Below are 18571 nucleotides of genomic sequence, written 5' to 3' on the forward strand. Positions count from 1 at the left end.
GGCAGTGTTCCACTGATTTTCATAGTGGCCCTTTCAGATATGCCCTCAACTGCCCGGATAGCCACCCTTGCTAGCTATGCAAATGATACGAAAGTCTCACAAAAAATGCAGAACCCCAGCAATGTTGTACAGCTGCAGCAGTAGTTGGACTCAATTTACAGATGTGCTGAGGATAATAATATGTAGTTTAATGTTCAAAAATTCCAAGCCCTGCACTACCAGCGTCCAAAACTGAGCATGAAACTTACAGGGTACACTGGTCCACAGGGAATTACAATCCCAGAGCCTAAATCAGTGAGGGAACTGGGTATCGACACAAGTGATGATACCTCTTTCCAAGTGCATATTACCAGGATGTCAACAAAGTGCAGACAACTAGCTGAATGGATCCTGAGAACATTCAGAACAAGAGATAAGGAAACCATGATGGTCCTCTGGGGGACATTCATCCTCAGCCACCTGGATTACTGCTCCCAGCTATGGTCACCCAGTAGTGTAAAATTAATAGCGCACCTTGAAGCAATCCAGTGAAGCTTCACAAAGAAGATCATCTCTTTGTAACAGCTTAGCTACTGGGAAAGGTTGAAATAGCTAAGACTCTACGCCCTGCAATGAAGGCAGGAGAGGTATGCAGTAATATACATCTGCAAGATCCTGGAAGGAATTGTGTCAAATTTTGGCATTGAAAGCTAGAATCAATGCTAGAACAGGTCAACACTGCACAGTGCCAAAGATCCCAGCAATGTCATCACACTTCAGGACCAATTACTGCAACAGCCTGGGTTTCAGGGGCCCACAGCTTTTTAATATTCTCCTAAAGAACCCGAGGAACCTACACAAAGTAGATGTAGGCATTTTTAAATCAAGGTGGACCTCTTCCTGTTGAGAGTCCCAGATGACCCTATCTCACAGCAAGAGGTGCAAATGAGGGTAGCTACATGAAGCTCCATTCTTCACCAAGTGCCACATGTTAGAAGAGGTTCTCAGTAAAAAATGGTGATGCTCCAGCATGGCCGCACCTCTGAGCTGAAACTACAGCTAAAACCAAAATCCTAATAAGTAGGAAGGTAGATAAAACACAAACCCCTTCAGGTAGATGGCCCTGCTCAGTATGTAGAAAAGGAGTAGGTAGTAACTCTATAAGATGTACCCGGTGCAAGCTATGGACACATAAGAGGTGCAGCAACATCAAAGGCAGGTTAACTAGCAAGTTAGTTTTTGTTTGTGGCAGATGTTCAGGTGCAATAAAGACTGCAAACAAACAGGAAACAACTTCTATCTCATTCCAGGGTGAAAAACTAGAGGTAGTCGATAGCTTCCGCTATCTGGGCGACCAAGTTAGTAGTGGGGGTGGGTGCGCTGAAAGTGTAGCTGCTAGAATAAGAATAGCCTGGGCAAAGTTTAGAGAGCTCTTACCCCTGCTGGCGACAAAGGGACTCTCACTCAGAGTAAAAGGCAGACTGTATGACGCATGCGTACGAACAACCATGCTACATGGCAGTGAAACATGGGCTGTAACTGCTGAGGACATACGTAAGCTCGCAAGGAATGAAGCCAGTATGCTCCGTTGGATGTGTAATGTCAATGTGAATACCCGTCAGAGTGTAAGTATCTTGAGAGAAAAGCTGAACATTAGAAGCATCAGTTGTGGCGTGCAAGAGAGACGATTGCGCTGGTATGGACATGTGGTGAGAATGGAGGAGGATAGCTGCGTGAAAAAGTGCCACACCCTAACAGTTGAGGGAACCCGTGGAAGAGGTAGGCCCAGGAAGACCTGGGCTGAGGTGGTGAGGCAAGACCTTCGTACATTGGGCCTCACCGAGGCGATGACTACGGACCGAGACCTTTGGAAATGGGCTGTGCGTGAGAAGACCCGGCAAGCCAAGTAAGATCGTTGCCAGTGCCCCTGGACTGGTTCTTGTGCGGTTGGCACATGAGATGCACCATTTTGAGCGTGGCCGTTGCCAGTACCGCCTGACTGGCTCCTGTAGGATTTTCGAGCGAGATCGTTGCCAGTGCCCCTGGACTGGCTTGTGCGGGTGGCACATAAAAGACACCATTTCGAGCGTGGCCGTTTTCGTGCGGGTGACACATAAAAGCACCCACTACACTCTCTGAGTGGTTGGCGTTAGGAAGGGCATCCAGCTGTAGAAACTCTGCCAAATCAGACTGGAGCCTGGTGTTGCCATCCGGTTTCACCAGTCCTCAGTCAAATCGTCCAACCCATGATGATGATGATGATGATATATATATATATATATATATATATATATATATATATATATGAGAAAAGTAAAAAATAAAACACTAAAATTTATCCTACAGAACAACTATTTCATGTTCGATATAGTTTACTAACGACAAAAATGTGGAATTGCAATGGGAACTCTAGCAACACCAATGATTGTGAACCTTGTAATGGGTTATCTAGAACTTGAAATTTACCAATCATCACTAGAAAAATATGGTACCTCATTTCATTGCTATTTAAAGGAAAACTGGAAGAGGTACTTAGATGATTGCTTTACACTTTGGAAAGATAGCATAGACAAACTCCTCGATTTCAAAATAATGCTCAACAATATCAATAGCAGCATACAATTCACCATGAAATACAGCAATAAACAACTTCCTTTTCTTGACATCCTAATTAAAATAGTCAATAGCCACATCGAAACGGACATCTGTAAACCCACAGATTCAAAACAATACCTATTATTCAACTCATGCCACTCCAAACACATAAAAATTAATGTGCCTTATAATCTAGCGAAAAGAATCTGTACTATAGTTTCGGATACCAATACTCGTGAACGAAAACTCCTTGAACTTAAATCAACACTAATTACGAGACCTTACCCAGCATCATGAATAAATGATGGGATTAAACGAGCGAAAGAAATAGACATACACACATTAGGGGAAGTTAACCAAAATACTACACCAAATCTAAAAATACTCTCATACATCTCCACACACAATCCTAGAAACAATGAGGCCTTCAACATCATCATCCAAAATCTATCCATTCTCACTGGAGGTAAAACAATGAACAAAATTTTAAGCTCAGACTTGAGCAACAGAAATCATTGAAAAAATATTAACCAGCGCAAGACCATATCAATTAATAACAGAACTACAAGTGAAAAAATACGGGCAGCTTAACTGTGGAACATGACCCCACCTTTTGGAGAGTACAGAGTTTCACTTCAAACAAGGTGAAATATTTTAAGATAAAATCAAATTTCACCTGTTGCTCTGAAAACTTAACCTATGTTATTACCTGCTTAAGGTGTTGAAATCACTATATAGGCCAAACAGGTAAGTCATTCCGACAAAGAACAACTCTTCACAATGAACAACTCCACTACCCACAATATAGATAGATACAGGTCAATGAGCACATTAAAATATGTGCTAGGAACCTTAAACCGCCCTTCCTGATCTAATATGCATTTTCTCTCTTTTCTTTTTACTTTTCCCCTATTTATACCATGTGTAGTCTTTTTTCTTTGCAACCTATCTCTATGATATATATATATATATTCATGAATGAACTGCTCCGAATCGGTCACTGGAGTGATACTTGATCACTTTACAGAGTGTCTGAGTGTCGGTTAGGTGTCTGAAATGGGACAGCTCACCTCATGGACAGGTAGAAGCTTTTTAACGTTGGTTGGTAATTTACCTAGAAGGAAATCTCCGAAATAAAACCTGAGGCCTTGAAAGTTCCTGGTTTTGACAATTATCTTGTCACACCGGTGAAAGTCTTCTTGGGCTAATAAGTGGGGGTAGTGCAGTGCAAGCTACACCCACTAAAAATTATTCATCTGCACTGGTACTTCCTGTACTTCAGATCTTGGTAAAATCATTGAATTGGTTGGTTAGCAGAAACCTAAAAATGCACCTGTAACTTATTTTAAAATGTCTGAAACAAATTCAGTAAATGGCAAAAAAGGCTTGGGAACATCAGGGGAACAGGTCTGGCCCGGTAGGTGTCCCAGTGTATCACAGGCTGGACCCGATCGTCATCCTGCCACTGTGGTCAAACAGTCCTCAAGTAAAAGTAAAAATAAACATCCTGTGAATTTCGGCTGTTGGAATGTGCGCACACTTCTTGATGATAATTTCAACAAGAGGCCGGAAAGATGTACTGCACTTGTTGCATGTGAGCTAAAGAAATATTCCCTTGATATAGTTGCGCTCTCTGAAACTCGTCTCTCTGGTGAGGATCAAGTAATTGAATCTACTTATGGATATACTATCTTCTGGAAAGGCCTACCTAAGGGTCAGCGTAGAGAATCTAGTATTGGGTTTGCTCTCAAGAATACATTAGTGTCCTCCACTGCAGAGCTTCCAAGTGGTATGTCTGACCGGATCATGTCATGCCGTATCAAACTGACAAAAGGTAGGTTTCTTACTGTTGTCAGTATTTATGCACCAACAATGTCCCATTCTGATGAAACTGTGGGACAGTTTTATGACAATCTAGCAAAATTATTGAGGAAAGTACCGATTTCTGACAAGCTGGTCATCTTTGGGAGATTTCAATGCAAGAGTTGGAAAGGATTATGTTTCATGGCCTGTTTTAGGTCAATATGCGATTGGAAAATGCAATAAAAATGGAGTAGCGCTTTTGGCGTTTTGTACTGAGAATAATCTGGTTGTCACCAACACTCTGTTTAAGCAGAAAAATAAATATAAAACCACCTGGATGCACCCAAGATCTAAGCACTGGCATCTCATAGATTATATTCTGATTAGGAAACCTGATATGAAAGACGTTTCTAGCGTTCGGGTCATGAGAGGGGCAGAGAGCTGGACTGACCATCATCTACTGCGTGGCAAAATAGATTTTTCGATAATGCCCAAGAATCGACAGTCTGGTCCTAAGATACCCAAAAAGTTAAATGTTGCAAACTTTAAATTATCAAGCAAGTTGCAAAGATTCCACGACGCTATAGAAAGTATTAATCTTGACCCAAACAATCTATGGGAAGATTTCAAAACAAAAGTATTTCAAGCTGCAAGTTCGTCAGTGGGATTTAAATCTCATAAATCCAGAGATTGGTTCTCAGATAGATCAGCAGAAATTCATGATCTACTTTTAGAAAAACAAAACTTAGGCAATACACTGATCTCTCAGTCATTGAATCCCAACTCAAATGAAACTTACAGAAAGCTGAAAAGGAGAGTGCAAACTGCTCTAAGGAAAATTAAACAGGAATGGTGGAATGATAGTGCAAAAGGGGCACAAGAAGCAGCTGATAGAAATGATTCCAGGGGTTTGTATTCTTATGGTAGGGAGGTATATGGTCCAAAATCTTCCTTAATAGCTCCATTGAGAATAGAAGATGGTTGTTTTCTTCTGACTAACACCGCTTCTATTCATAAGCGTTGGGTAGAACATTTCTCTGCACTTTTGAATAGACCATCATCCGTTAACATGAGGACGATAGAAAAAATTGAACAACTTCCAGTTATAGAAGAGATGGCATTTGAACCAACTCTAAATGACATTTATTTAGCTGTGAATAAGCTGAATAACAACAAGTCTCCAGGATCTGATGAAATCTGTGCAGAAGTCTTGAAATATGGGGGTGACAAAATGATGGAACTCTTAAATATTTTAATTTGTCACTGTTGGAGAAGTGAGAAAGTGCCTCAAGACTGGATTGATGCCATTCTTGTCTCCTTATATAAATCGGGGCCAAAGGATCTGTGTGGTAATTTTCGTGGGATTTCCCTTTTGTCTGTGGTTGGAAAGGTGCTCGCCCGCATTTTGTTAGAACGTTTAAATACCTTTATAGTTCCAAATATAATGTCTCAGTCTCAGTGTGGTTTTCGTTCCTCCAGGGGCACAGCTGATTGTATCTTTACTGACAGACAATTACATGAAAAGTGCATTGAACAGAATCTTGCTCTGTACCATTGCTTTGTTGATTTGAGCAAAGCATTTGATACTGTTAATCGAAGTACTCTGTGGCTAATTCTGGAGAAAATAGGTTGCCCAGAAAAGTTTATAAACATGGTCAGAGCTTTGCATCAGGATATGAGAGCTAGGGTTAATTTTGGTGGTAGGCTTTCTGAATCTTTTGTTGTGGAAAATGGAGTAAAGCAGGGAGACCTTGATGCACCCACCTTCTTTGCAATATACTTTGCCGTTGTGGTGTCACATTCCTTTCAAGACTCTGAGGTGGGTATCTACATAAAATATCGAACGATGGGGAATGTTTTTAATTTGACCCGACTGAAGTTTAAAACGAAGGTTTTTACTTCACTTATTAGGGAACTTTTGTATGCTGACGATTGCGATCTTGTCAGTCATTCTGAAACAGGTCTGCAATCCTTTGTATCTGCATTTGACGCAGCTTGTGATGATTTGGGGCTGACCATCAATCTGAAAAAAACAGTTGTAATGTATCAACGTGTGTATGGTGCTATTTGTAACCCCCGCTAAAATTTTGGTTAAGGGGAAAGTTACTTGAGGTTGTCAATTCATTTGTCTAGCTGGGAAGCTCTGTTCAAGATGACGGAAATCTTGATACGGAAATACACCTGCGAATTCAAAGGGCAGCAAAAGCATTTGGTGGCTTGGAGTCGCGCATCTGGCGCCAGCGACATATAAATAACAATACAAAGCTGGCTCTTTACAAATCATTTGTCTTAACATCCCTATTGTATTCCTGTGAAACTTGGACTTGTTATGAAAGGCATTTTAAACTGTTAGAACAATTCCACCAAAAATGCCTTCGTCATATTTTAAAAATTCAATGGAATTCTTTTACTCCAAACACAGATATCCTTGCACCTGCAGGCATCCCCTCAATTAAAGCTATGATTTTGAGGAACCAATTGAGATGGTGTGGCCATAGTGTTCGAATGGCAGATGAACGCATGCCGAAACAGCTGTTTTATGGTGAGCTTGCAGAGGGGAAACGCTATCGGCAGAAACCTAAAAAAAGGTTTAAGGATGGCATAAGGACTACTATGACGTCACTTGGAATGGTTCCAGAAGATATAGAAACCCTCGCTTCAGATCAAGTTGGATGGCGAACAAAAGTGTGGAATGGAATGAAAGCGTTTGAAGAGGCCAGAATAACTCAAGCAAGACTCAAAAGATATTTAAGGAAGAATGTAAAGATCGAGAAGGTGAATGACATGGACCTTTTTATGTGCACAGTCTGTGACAGACCATGCCTGTCTTTTGCTGGCCTCAAATCTCACCTGCAAACCCATGGAAAACAAACTTCAACCACCTATTCTGACTATATGTCTGTGCACACGTTTGAATGTGGTGTATGCCAGAAGGCTTACAAATCCAATGGGGGTCTTAAAAGACATGTTAGGATCCACAATGAACAGAACTTAGCTGCAAGTATTGGTAGTTCCAATCAGAGGTGCAATCTGTGTGGGTGTTTATTCAAAACATTGTCTGGTTTAAAAAGCCACATCAGACGCCATGAAAGGGCTAATGTGTAGGTATAGGATGTGGTCAAATTCTGTGTAAGGAGTAGACAACCACCATATATATATAATTAAAAATACACATTAAGAGTGTGGAATCACAGAAATAATATATGAATGCAAAAACTTCCTGCTGACAAAAGCTGCATGGTGTTCAGTTATAAATAATTAAAAACACAATAAGTACAGGACATCACAAGCAAGTGAAATATACATAAACACACAGAGATAAGTACAGGACAAAATACCAAAGAAAGTTAAACTCCTCAGTTATCGACTGTTTATTGCTGCCTGTTTCCAGCTTTCAATGATAAGACAGGAGCATCCAGAATTTTTAAAATATAATATATATGGAGAGTTAAAGCTTCGATTGAACAAACGACACCAGAGTAGACGTACAGAGTAAACAATTGACAAAGAATTATATTAAGAGCTGTTAGGCCAAGACAAATTGTAGTAGGTAACGCCTGGGAGAAATTTTGAAAGGATATAAAATAAAAAGAAGAGAAAAGATAGTAGAAGAAAGAAAATAGAAAAGAAAAAATATCGTGCTGCGAGAGAAACTAACGTCCAGCTGGCTAGACGTCTCATCCAAAAAAGACAGAATGATGAGGAAAATGGCTTGTAGTTGCATATGACCAACAGGCAGAGGGGGTAGGGGGACAAAAATAGGAGAGGGAAAGAAACAAAGGGAGTGAGGAGAAAAGAGAAGCAAAGAAAGATAGACGGGGACAGCAAAGGAGGGAAGAAAAAATATAGAGGATTATAGACGGATACGGAGAAAGAAAGAAAATAGGCAGAGAACAGAGTGTGGTGTCACAGAAATTATGTATGAATATAAAAACTTATTGCATTCGTTTATAAATAATCAAAAATAATTAAAAATACACATTAAGTACAGGACATCACCAGTGAGTGAAAAATACGTAAACACACGACAGATAAGTACAGGAAAAGTACAAAAAATACGCATTAAGCACAGGATTATTACCAGCGAGGGAAAAATATGTAAACACTCTCTGATTGTTTACGTCCACTCCGGTATCGTTTGTTCATTTGAAGCCACAACTCTCCATAAATTTTATATTTTAAAAATGTCTGGATGCTGCTGTATTATGAAGTTTTCCTGTCTTGTTGAAAGCTTGAAACAGGTAGTTATAAACAGTCGACAACTGAAGAAGAGTGAAACTTCCTTTGGTGTTTTGTCCTGTACTTATCTCTGTATGTTTACGTATTTTTCCCTCGTTGATAATATCCTGTACTTAATGCATATTTTTAATTATTTATAATTGAACATCACGCAACCTTTGTCAGCAATAAGTTTATGTGTGTGTGTGTGTGTGTGTGTGTGTGTATAATGATGGAAACAAGTGTCACAAAATAGGATAAAGGTAACATAATGTTTAGTAGTAAATAATTGTTTAAAGAAATGACTAATTCTAAATTTATATTCATGGCTAAGCTCTTTGTATAAGGGTGAAATTTGTTACAATAACATCAATAAATTGTTGTGCAAATTTTCCTAATCTTATCTGTACCAGGACAACCCACAACTTCACAAGTTTTCAATACCCCAATTCTCGTTAATATGAATACAGGCAATATGCTATCACAATGAAATCCAATTTCCAAATTGTTACTATTTGACTATCTTTTCCATTGTATCAAACAGCAGGTTATATAAATCTAATGTTTTCATCTCACATACAGTTTGTCCGTGTGGATCACAAGACCCCAATGGGAATGATGATGCATTTGATAGCACTTTTATGGAATTTGGCATTGCCAGACTTACTCATTTCGGTGACTGGAGAAAGAAAAGATCTCCAGCTGACTCCAGGAATTGAAATTTTTTTGCATCGTTTGGTCAAAGCTGCAGAAACTACAGGTATGAAGTTTTATTGAAATGTAAATATAAGTAATTATAATCCTTTCTATTGGAGGCACAAGGCCTCAAATTTGGTGGGATGGGACTGGTTATATCAAGCTCAGTACACTACTGGTACTTAATTTATCGACCCCGAAAAGATGAAAGGCAAATTCAACCTGGGCAGAATTTGAACTCAGCAGCAGACGATATACCGCTAAGCTTTTTACCCGGCATGCTATTGATTCTGCTAGCTCACCGTCTTAATAATGATAATAATAATAATAATAATAATAATAATTATTATTATTATTATTATTATTATTATTATTATTATTATTATAATTATTATTATTGCCTTTGCACAGCTTCTAATGCTGGAGATGTACTATGGTATCAGCTGTTCACTACCAGTGAACTAAGGTAACACTCCTTATTTTTCAATCACCAGCCAGAGTTTTCAAGCGAATCCAAGCAGGGTTGTTTTCTGCAAGTGCTCCTATTTGTTCCATGTACTTCTCAAGATTTTTACTCACTGTTCCCAGGGCTCTGACAATTACTGATACTACTGCCAATTTTTTTCAGCGACCACAACTGCTTAACCTCCCAAGTTAACCTCATATCTATCGACTTTTCTTTTTACATTATCGCATACCTTGTTATCAGCTGGGCATGCTATATCTATGATCCAGCATAGTTTGTTTTCATTCTCAATTAACACTATGTCTGGTTTCCTATTCTCTATATGATGGTTGCACTGAATCATAAAATCCCATAGGATCTTTGCATTATCATTTTCGATGATGCCTTTGTGTTTATGTTCGTACCACTTTTTTTGCTGTCAAGTCCATACTTGTTGCAAAGTGTCCAATGAACAATCCTTGCAATATTGTTATGACACCTCTTATATTCTTTCTGGGCTAGTGGCGTCCACTGACTGGTAATATGCCATACGGTTTCACCATTTTGTCCACAACTTCCGCACTTACCACTTTCTGATGTGTTGTCTATTCTCTATTTGATGTAATTGATTCTTAATGATTGCTCTTGGGCAGCACAGCCTCCGTTTCAGGTTTAAATTACTTTTAGTCATCCATAGCTATCTTTTTTTCTCTGTCTATCTTATCTTCAACATCCTTATGAATCTGTCCATGCATTCTTTTCTTTATTCACCTATTTTCAGTTTCATTCATTCTCAAGTCATTGTACAGTGCTTTACAATCTTCGACCCTACATAAGCTTAGCCTTCTTACTTCTGATAATAGTGGTTCAGTGGTATTTTTTTACATACCATGCTATGTTATTTTCTTCTGCTCTAATTCTGTTTGCATCCAAATAATCCTCTTTCTCCCGTTTTCTTGGTACATACAGTTTGTGTCACTTTTATGGTGGAGTGTCCCATATCTAGTCAGCAACTTCCTTGTCTTTCTGTCTAAGCTGTTTAGTTCGTCTACTGCCCATGCGATTATCCCTGCTTCATATCTAAGGAATGAAACCACCCAGATGTTGACAGCTTCAATCTTATTCCATCCATTTAATTTCGACTTAAGGATCAGTCTCAGTCTGCGCAAGTTTCCCATCTTAAATTTTCCTGTCATTTCTTGCTTCATCAATTTATCCATTTCCAATATCTCCAAATACTCTTCTATCTGCTTCATAACCTTCACTGACAGTATCGCTATCCTGCGCATACATTTGATTTTTCATGTCTTCAAGACTAACACAACACACTTTTTCAATCCGAACTCCATTCTGATATCAGCACTGAAAGTATACACTGAAAATATCAATGAGGGAACTGACTTGGGCTTCATCTTTACCATAAAGTTTGAGGTCATCTATGAATAACAAATTGATAATTGATCCATGCCATAGTTAAATTAGATTTCCTCTTCTTGCAGTCTTTAAGTACAATTTTGTCTACCAGAAATTGATCCTTAGTACCTCTGCACTTACGCTTGCACCCCTTCTGCTCATGTGACAGGACTCCATTTTTTTCAGATGTCCATACATTGAATCTGCGACTATTCCAGTCAATAATTTCCACATAAGTGGCAAGTAGGCCTGTAAGTATCTACTGTATTGCCTTTTTCAATGTTTTTGAAGCACAGCACTTTCCTACCCATTGTCAACCAAGGTCAGCATTTAACAAGGTGTTGAGATGTGCAGCTATTCGTGCATGACAAGCATTAATTTTTTTGATCCAGTAGCCTTAAACTCCATCTGTTTCCAGGGCCTTCCAGTTGCCCATGGTTTTGCTGATTTCTTTCACTTCCCTTACTAAAATGACTAGTTCTGCATGTTTTGGACAGACTACTGTTTGTTTCAGTTTTTGCAGCCATTCAGCATCCTTTTTGTGCTCTTTGTCTTTGCTCCAGATGTCACTCCAAAATCTTTGAATTTCAATGTCATCTGGTATCAACTTTTCATTCGTACACTCTCCGTTTATTTCTTGTAGAGTCATTTATTTCTTGCTTTAACGGAACTTTTTCCCACAGCTGTATTGCGAAGTTTTCCTTCCATTACACTGATGTTATTGGATTAAGTTTGTTTTTATGAAGAGAACTTCTTGGATTGCAACAGAAAAACAAAAAAATTCATGCACATAAAAATAAGTTAGACACAGGTAGTGATGTCTTGATTATAAATGCGGATACTTGGAAAAAAATTGGTAAATTGAGATTACATAAAGCAGCAAAAATAGCACATGGTTTAATAGGCATAAATTACATTCCATGGGCAAAGCATGTATTGACGTCACATTTCGAAGAGAGACACGCGAAGTAAAATTATTTGTTGGATATAATACAATCAGTCTTTTGGCACAGATCGGTTGGAACTATTTGATTTATGGCCTTTCCCCATGAATCTTTACTACAATAGCATAAATGGTTGTTCCATTAAAAACAAGTCTTCAGAAGAACTGAAGAAAAAATTGAAAAAGATGTTCCTGCAAATGTTATCAGAGGATTTAGGTCTATGTAGAAAGTTGGAAGTCTATTTCCAAGTAAGTGAAAATGCTATACCTGTATTTAAAGCAAGAAGAAAAGCACCATTCGAGGCAACTGAAACTGTAAATGAAGAGTTAGACAGACTCAGAAAGAGTGGAGTCATCAAAAGGGTGGATTAGTGAAAGTGGGCATCACCCATGGTATGTATTAAAAAAAAAAGATTAGGCTGTGTGCTTATTTCTCTACAGGATTGAACGACTGCTTAAAATCATGACACCATCCACTCCCGACTGCAGAGGAAATTTTTTCAATGTTAAATAGTGGAATTTTTTTTTTATAAATTAGATCAGTTTGAAGCCTATTTACAGATAAAAGTAAATGAAAAATGCTCGAAGTATTTGACAAAAAATGCACACAGAGGATTGTACAAATACACATGATAACCTTTTGGAATAAAAGTAGCACCAGTAATATTCCAGCAAATAATAATCCAGAATCAAAGTCAAGAAAACGAAAGGGAAAAAATAAATGGGTTAAAGACGTCAACAAGATTGTAATTTAATGTTGGCTGAAATGTGAACCAAGCGAGCCTGAAACGCAAGAAGTTTCCTGAAAGGAATGAAGAGAATATGGGATGAAAAGGGGGTCTTTGAAGCTTCCTCCCAGAGATTGAGAGAACAGGCAAGGGCAATTTGTATGAATGACTAGATTACATTATTAGAGATTGAAGACAGCCAGAGAAGAATAAAAAATAAACAGGAAGATTGTGAAATGACAGTAACGGGAAGCTGTTAATAATGTATGGAGCCCACCATCCAAAAACTGATATTAATCAGTTGTACTTGAAGTACATATGGAATGAAAAAGCCTACTGAAATATTTATAGAACAGCAATGAAATTACTGAAGGCAATGAATAAAGAAGAGGTAAACAAGTGTGGAATATGGGAAAAGGTGAGAATGAAATTCAGAGAGAGCATATTAAATGGATTGAAGAGAAACCTTTGCATGATCAGTTCTGGGAAACCACCGAGGATGTTTGGGGAACAAAATCCTGGACTTGGTGGAAAAGGGATCAATTAAAAAAAGAAACAAAACTTTATTACAGCAGCTCAAGATCAAGTGTTAAAAACAAACAACTTGTGCATGAGAAGGTGTCAGAAAAACATAGAGTTTGTGGAATTTGGAATAAAACAAAAGCTCACATGTCGTAGAAAGTTCCAAGTTGAACCAGAGAAAATATAAGAAATAGAAGCATGACCAAGTTGGGAATGTTTTACACTGGAAGCTTTGTGAAAGGTAGGGATTTGAAGCGGGAAGTGGTATGATCATTGGGTCGAAAGAGTGCTAGAGTCTGAGAAATGCAATGTTTCAGAGATTTTCCTATTTAAATCAACAAAAAGCTAGAAAATAATAAACCAGACATAACAATAAGAGATTGAGAAAAGCAGAGCTGCTTATTAATTTATCCATCATGACAGTTTCATTCCAAGAGTGTAAAGACATTTTATGAAAGATTTAAAAAAATACAATTCCTTCGAATATGAAATTGCAAGAATTTGGTGTTTCAAAACTGTAAAGATTGTAGCTGTAATAATTGGTGAATTAGGAACTGTGAGTAAAGATGTAGACAAATGATTAACAGAGATTTGAATAGAATACCCTGTAGAGCTTTTAAAGAAAATTTGCCTCTTAGAGAAAGGAAAGATAAGGGTTTTAAACACTTGAAAGACAGATGAAAGATTGTGGACACCTAAGGTTACAGGTACTAACATGTTATGCACATAAATCTACCCAGGAATAAAAACAAATCTGAGTCAAATTAATAATAATGATAATAATAATAATAATAATAATAATAATAATTATTATTATTATTATTATTATTATTATTTACTTTTAACCTGCATGTTCGTTAGAATCACTCGCTGAGAAACACCCAGCAACCTAGGGTGAGCAAAATAAAAGAGATGTTACAGTAGGACTGAAAGCTTGAGGGGAGGAAGCGACAGTAGCAGTAGTGAAATAATTTTCATGTAATACAGCACATGCATTTAAATTGATTGGGTTTTTCTCAGGATGTGGGTAGTACTTGTCAGCACAATCATTTGGATTTCTGAGACATGGTTCTCCTGGGACATTATATCGATGTTTCTGACATCCCATTCTTATCATACCTGTGGTACCCACAATAACAGGAACAGTTCTCCCTTTAAGATGCCACATCTTTTGTATTTCAATTTCTAGGTCATTATATTTACTAAAATTTGTCAAATTCCTTTAGAGATATATTTTTACCAGTGAGAATATGTGCATCTATTAGTTTACAAGTATTGTCTTCTCTGTTTATGTTTAGTCGATTAGTCTGGATCATTATTTATTATTATTATTATTATTATTATTATTATTATTATTATTATTATTATTATTGCTGTTGTTGTTGTTATTGAAATATGGTAGTGTCACAGCAAAATGTAAGGAAACCAAAAACCCAAACAAAGTTAAAAACCAGAAAGAAGAACAGAAATTATCTGACTGGCATGAGAAGGCATTGCATGGTAGATTCCCAAAGATAGTTGCAGCAAATAGTAGTAGTGAGACATGGTTATGATTGCAGAAAGGAATGCTGAAAAGGCAGGCAGAAAACTTGTTAGTAGCAGCATAATCTCAAGCATTAAGAACTAGTTGGATAAAATTAGACAAAAAACCAAGTAGATTCTTAATATAGGTTATGCAAATCAAAATAGGAAAGCATTACTCATATAGTTAGTGAATGTTGCATAATGGCAATGAAAAAATACAAGAAAAGACATGACAACCTAGGGAGAGTAATCCATGGGGGTTAAATAGAAAGCTAGAATTTGAACATACTGATAAATGGTATGAACATGAGCCTAGTAAAGTACTAGAAAGTATGAAATATAAGATGTTGTGGAACTGTAACATTCAGACTGACAGAGTAATAGAAGCTAGAACTGATGTAGTAGTAGTAGTAGTAGTAGTAGTAGATAAAGTGAATAAAAAATGCCAGATAATTGACATTACAGTCCCAAATGATGAAAAAAATCAATATGAGAGGTATAGAAAAAAAAACAAAGTACCAGGACCTAGCTACTGAATTTTAGAGACTATGGAAAGCACAGGTAAAATGTATCCCAGTAGTTATAGGTTCAGTGGGAACTATTTCTAAAGATTTGAACAGATGTATAGAGGAAATAGGCATAAAACCCAGTTTAGTACAGCTGCAGAAAACAGTGTTATCAGGGGCAACTAGGATACCAGGAGGGTTCTTGATATCTAAGGTTACTTGTAGTCCAATGTTAGGATTTTTCATTTCCAACAGTCTGATCTGTTGTGTGGATATGAAAATAATAATAATAGCCCCGTGCTGAATAACAACATGGATGTACTACACCGGGCTCCCATTCAAAAACAAATCTAATCTAATAACATCGATGAAATTAGATAAAGGAACCTGTGGAAAACTTGAAGGAAGCAGTCTTTTAACGAAAATAATCACATAAACAAAATTTTACTGCTATGCAAAACACAGTTTCTCCTATGCACGATGTCTCAGTGAAACATGTGCAAAACACACATGAAAAAAATACCAGAAAGTTTACAAATTATAAAACATAAATGGAACAAAACAGTAAGTACATAAATTGAGTAATTAGGCATACACTCGAATGTCTACACAATTGTATATACATTTTGATACCCATAGGACTACACTTGCATCTAAATGTTTACACAACTAAGTGAAATTTACAGGACACACATTGACGCATATGAAAACACATGTCACAAACGAAGCAAAAGCAAAAGAAAAAAAAACTTTTTTTTTTTTTCGAAGTAACACAGAATGAACAATTCATAAGTTTAAAAATACCACAAAAAAACTATGCCTGGAGATAAATCAATAAGAAAAAAAAATACAGATGAATACAGATCTGTTAGCCTTAAGTAGCTATGTAATGAGCAATGTGTACATGCAAAGAACTCAGAGATAGTGCTGTCTCAAAATAATCAACCCTAAACAGACAGATCCATCCCTTAATGACAATGTTCAAGCTCGTTATGCCTCACTGATAACAAAGCAAACTACAAACCGAATTGGTCGTAGACCAGAATACCAAGGTCCACGTACTCGAACGATGAACCAGATTCGATATGAAAAAGCAGCTACTAGTTCAAATCTTTCCGAAACACAGGAGCTGGAACTACCTCACAACCGAAATATTCCAAAAGATGGCCATCCATGCTTGTCATCAAATAACCAAAAGAAAATGAATGAAAATGGTTAAGGGGAGATAATAAAGAAGTTCTTAGAGCCTTCTACCATGCCATATATTTCCCCACAAATACATCTAATACTGTACAAACCTACTTAAACTGGTGACAGAAACACATTGAAGTAAGATCCTACATAGACAGTAACAAACTTGCCAACGTCAAAAGAAACATTATGAAAAAGAAATTACTGAGTGAAGTAGAGATTGACCAAATTAAACAAGCAGTTAGGGATAAAAAGAACGAAGCTGCAGCTAAAGAAGATACTACAGAGGAAATAATTGTAAACCAGCCCAAGGCTGATGAAAATACAGCAATGATTGAAAGAGTTAATGTAACTGATAGGCAAAATGAAATACTTTCTGAACCAACCATAAAAACTAAGGCAGATGAAAATCAAATAGATGAAGCAAGTCACACAAATATTGACCCAAAAGAACTAGATGATTTAAATCAAATCATGATTAAATGGCTGAAAATTAAAGAAACCATATGAATGAACGCGACACTCTCTCAAAAATTTGCAATTCTAAACAAAACCTGAAAATAATTGGTAAAATCCACCCTGCACTTAAGGATGTAATTTCAATTAATGATGTTGATATTACAGATCTCAACCACCTGTACTATGCATCCACTAAAATCTCAACGATTCTATGTGCTGAAAAGCTTAGAAAACAACAACATTCACACAAAAAGTCTTCTTGGCAAGAGCGTATTCAACACCAAATTCAGCTACAAAGAATATTTTTAAAATCTTAAGTTTGACAAGACTATCAAACCTACAAAAACCTGAAAATTGTAAAAAAATATATAATATGAAAACCATATTTGACATTGATACCACCATAGAAAACATAAAAAAAAAGGTATGTGCTAAAGCTGCCCACATAGCAAGGTATGAAAAGCACGTTAGATTCTTCAAGGACAACAACATGTTCAAAAATAACCCCTAAAGTTTTTACAGGAAGATAGGGAAAATACCAGTTACAGTAAAGTCTGTCCCATCAAAAGAAGAAGTGCTGGAATTTTAGAATAAAACTTTGGCAGAAAAAAAAGCACACAATGAAAAGGCCCCTTGGATTGATAGAATTTATCTATAGACTTAGACTCCTTAGAAGAGCAAAAGTGGGAGGGTGTCAATGTAGAAGATATAAGATCTGCTCTCAGGAGGTCAAGCAAATGGAAGTCTCCAGGAAAGGATAACATTCCTAACTTCTGGTTGAATGCCCTCCCAAAGAGCCATGAACTGCTAACAAAACTTTACAAGAATGTTTTGCAACAACCTTGTATGATTCCCTCTTGGCTAGTTAATATTCTTCCAAAAAATGAAGAAACAAATGAACCAAAAAATTATAGACTCATAACCTGCTTAACAACAATTTTTAAGACGCTAACATCTGTCCTGACTGAATATACCTATAGTTTTTTAATAGAAAGTACCATTTTCCCTAATGAGCAAAAAAGATGTAAACGTGGATCCTGTGGTTGTAAATATTAGCTACTCATCAATAAGAAGATCTTGGAAGATTGTCATAAATGACACAAAAACTCATCGATAGCCTAGATAGACTATAAACATGCTTTTGATAGTCTACCACATAGCTGGATTAAGAAATGTCTGGAAATGTATAAAATAGCTCCTACTCTGCGAAACTTTTTATCCGTAAGTATGAGATCATGGAGAACCACACTGACTTTGAACAGTGACAATGAATCTGTAAATGCTGGAGATGTAAGAATTTCATGTGGCATTTTCCATGGTGACTCTCTATCACCACTTATCTTTTGTCTAGCCTTAATACCTCTCTCAAAATTGCTCAATGATGTACAGTACGGTTATAAAATATTTCATAAAAATATAAATCATCTCATTTACATGGATGATTTAAAGCTCTTTGCAAAAAATGACCAACAACTCAAAGACCTACTAGCGATTGTTAAACAATTCAGTGATGACATCAGGATGCAATTTGGCCTTGATAAATGTGCAA

General features: G+C 37.1%; 1 protein-coding gene across 8 annotated transcripts in view; it reads left to right on the plus strand.

Annotated features, from left to right (window-relative positions):
• The window catches only part of LOC106871768 (uncharacterized), a 1221261-nt gene that overhangs the window by 872388 nt on the left and 330302 nt on the right, over positions 1–18571 (plus strand). For all 8 annotated transcript variants that reach the window (XR_016244689.1, XR_016244690.1, XM_089364843.1 and 5 more), the window contains exon 62: positions 9178–9355. Coding sequence is in view for 6 of the 8 variants with exons in the window: in XM_089364843.1 (XP_089220969.1) it covers positions 9178–9355 (178 nt within the window). In the remaining 2 variants the exon portion in view is untranslated. The remainder of the gene's footprint in view (positions 1–9177; positions 9356–18571) is intronic.

Source organism: Octopus bimaculoides, chromosome 16 (genome assembly GCF_046866305.1).
Source record: "Octopus bimaculoides isolate indiv1 chromosome 16, ASM4686630v1, whole genome shotgun sequence".
Lineage (NCBI taxonomy): Eukaryota > Metazoa > Mollusca > Cephalopoda > Octopoda > Octopodidae > Octopus > Octopus bimaculoides.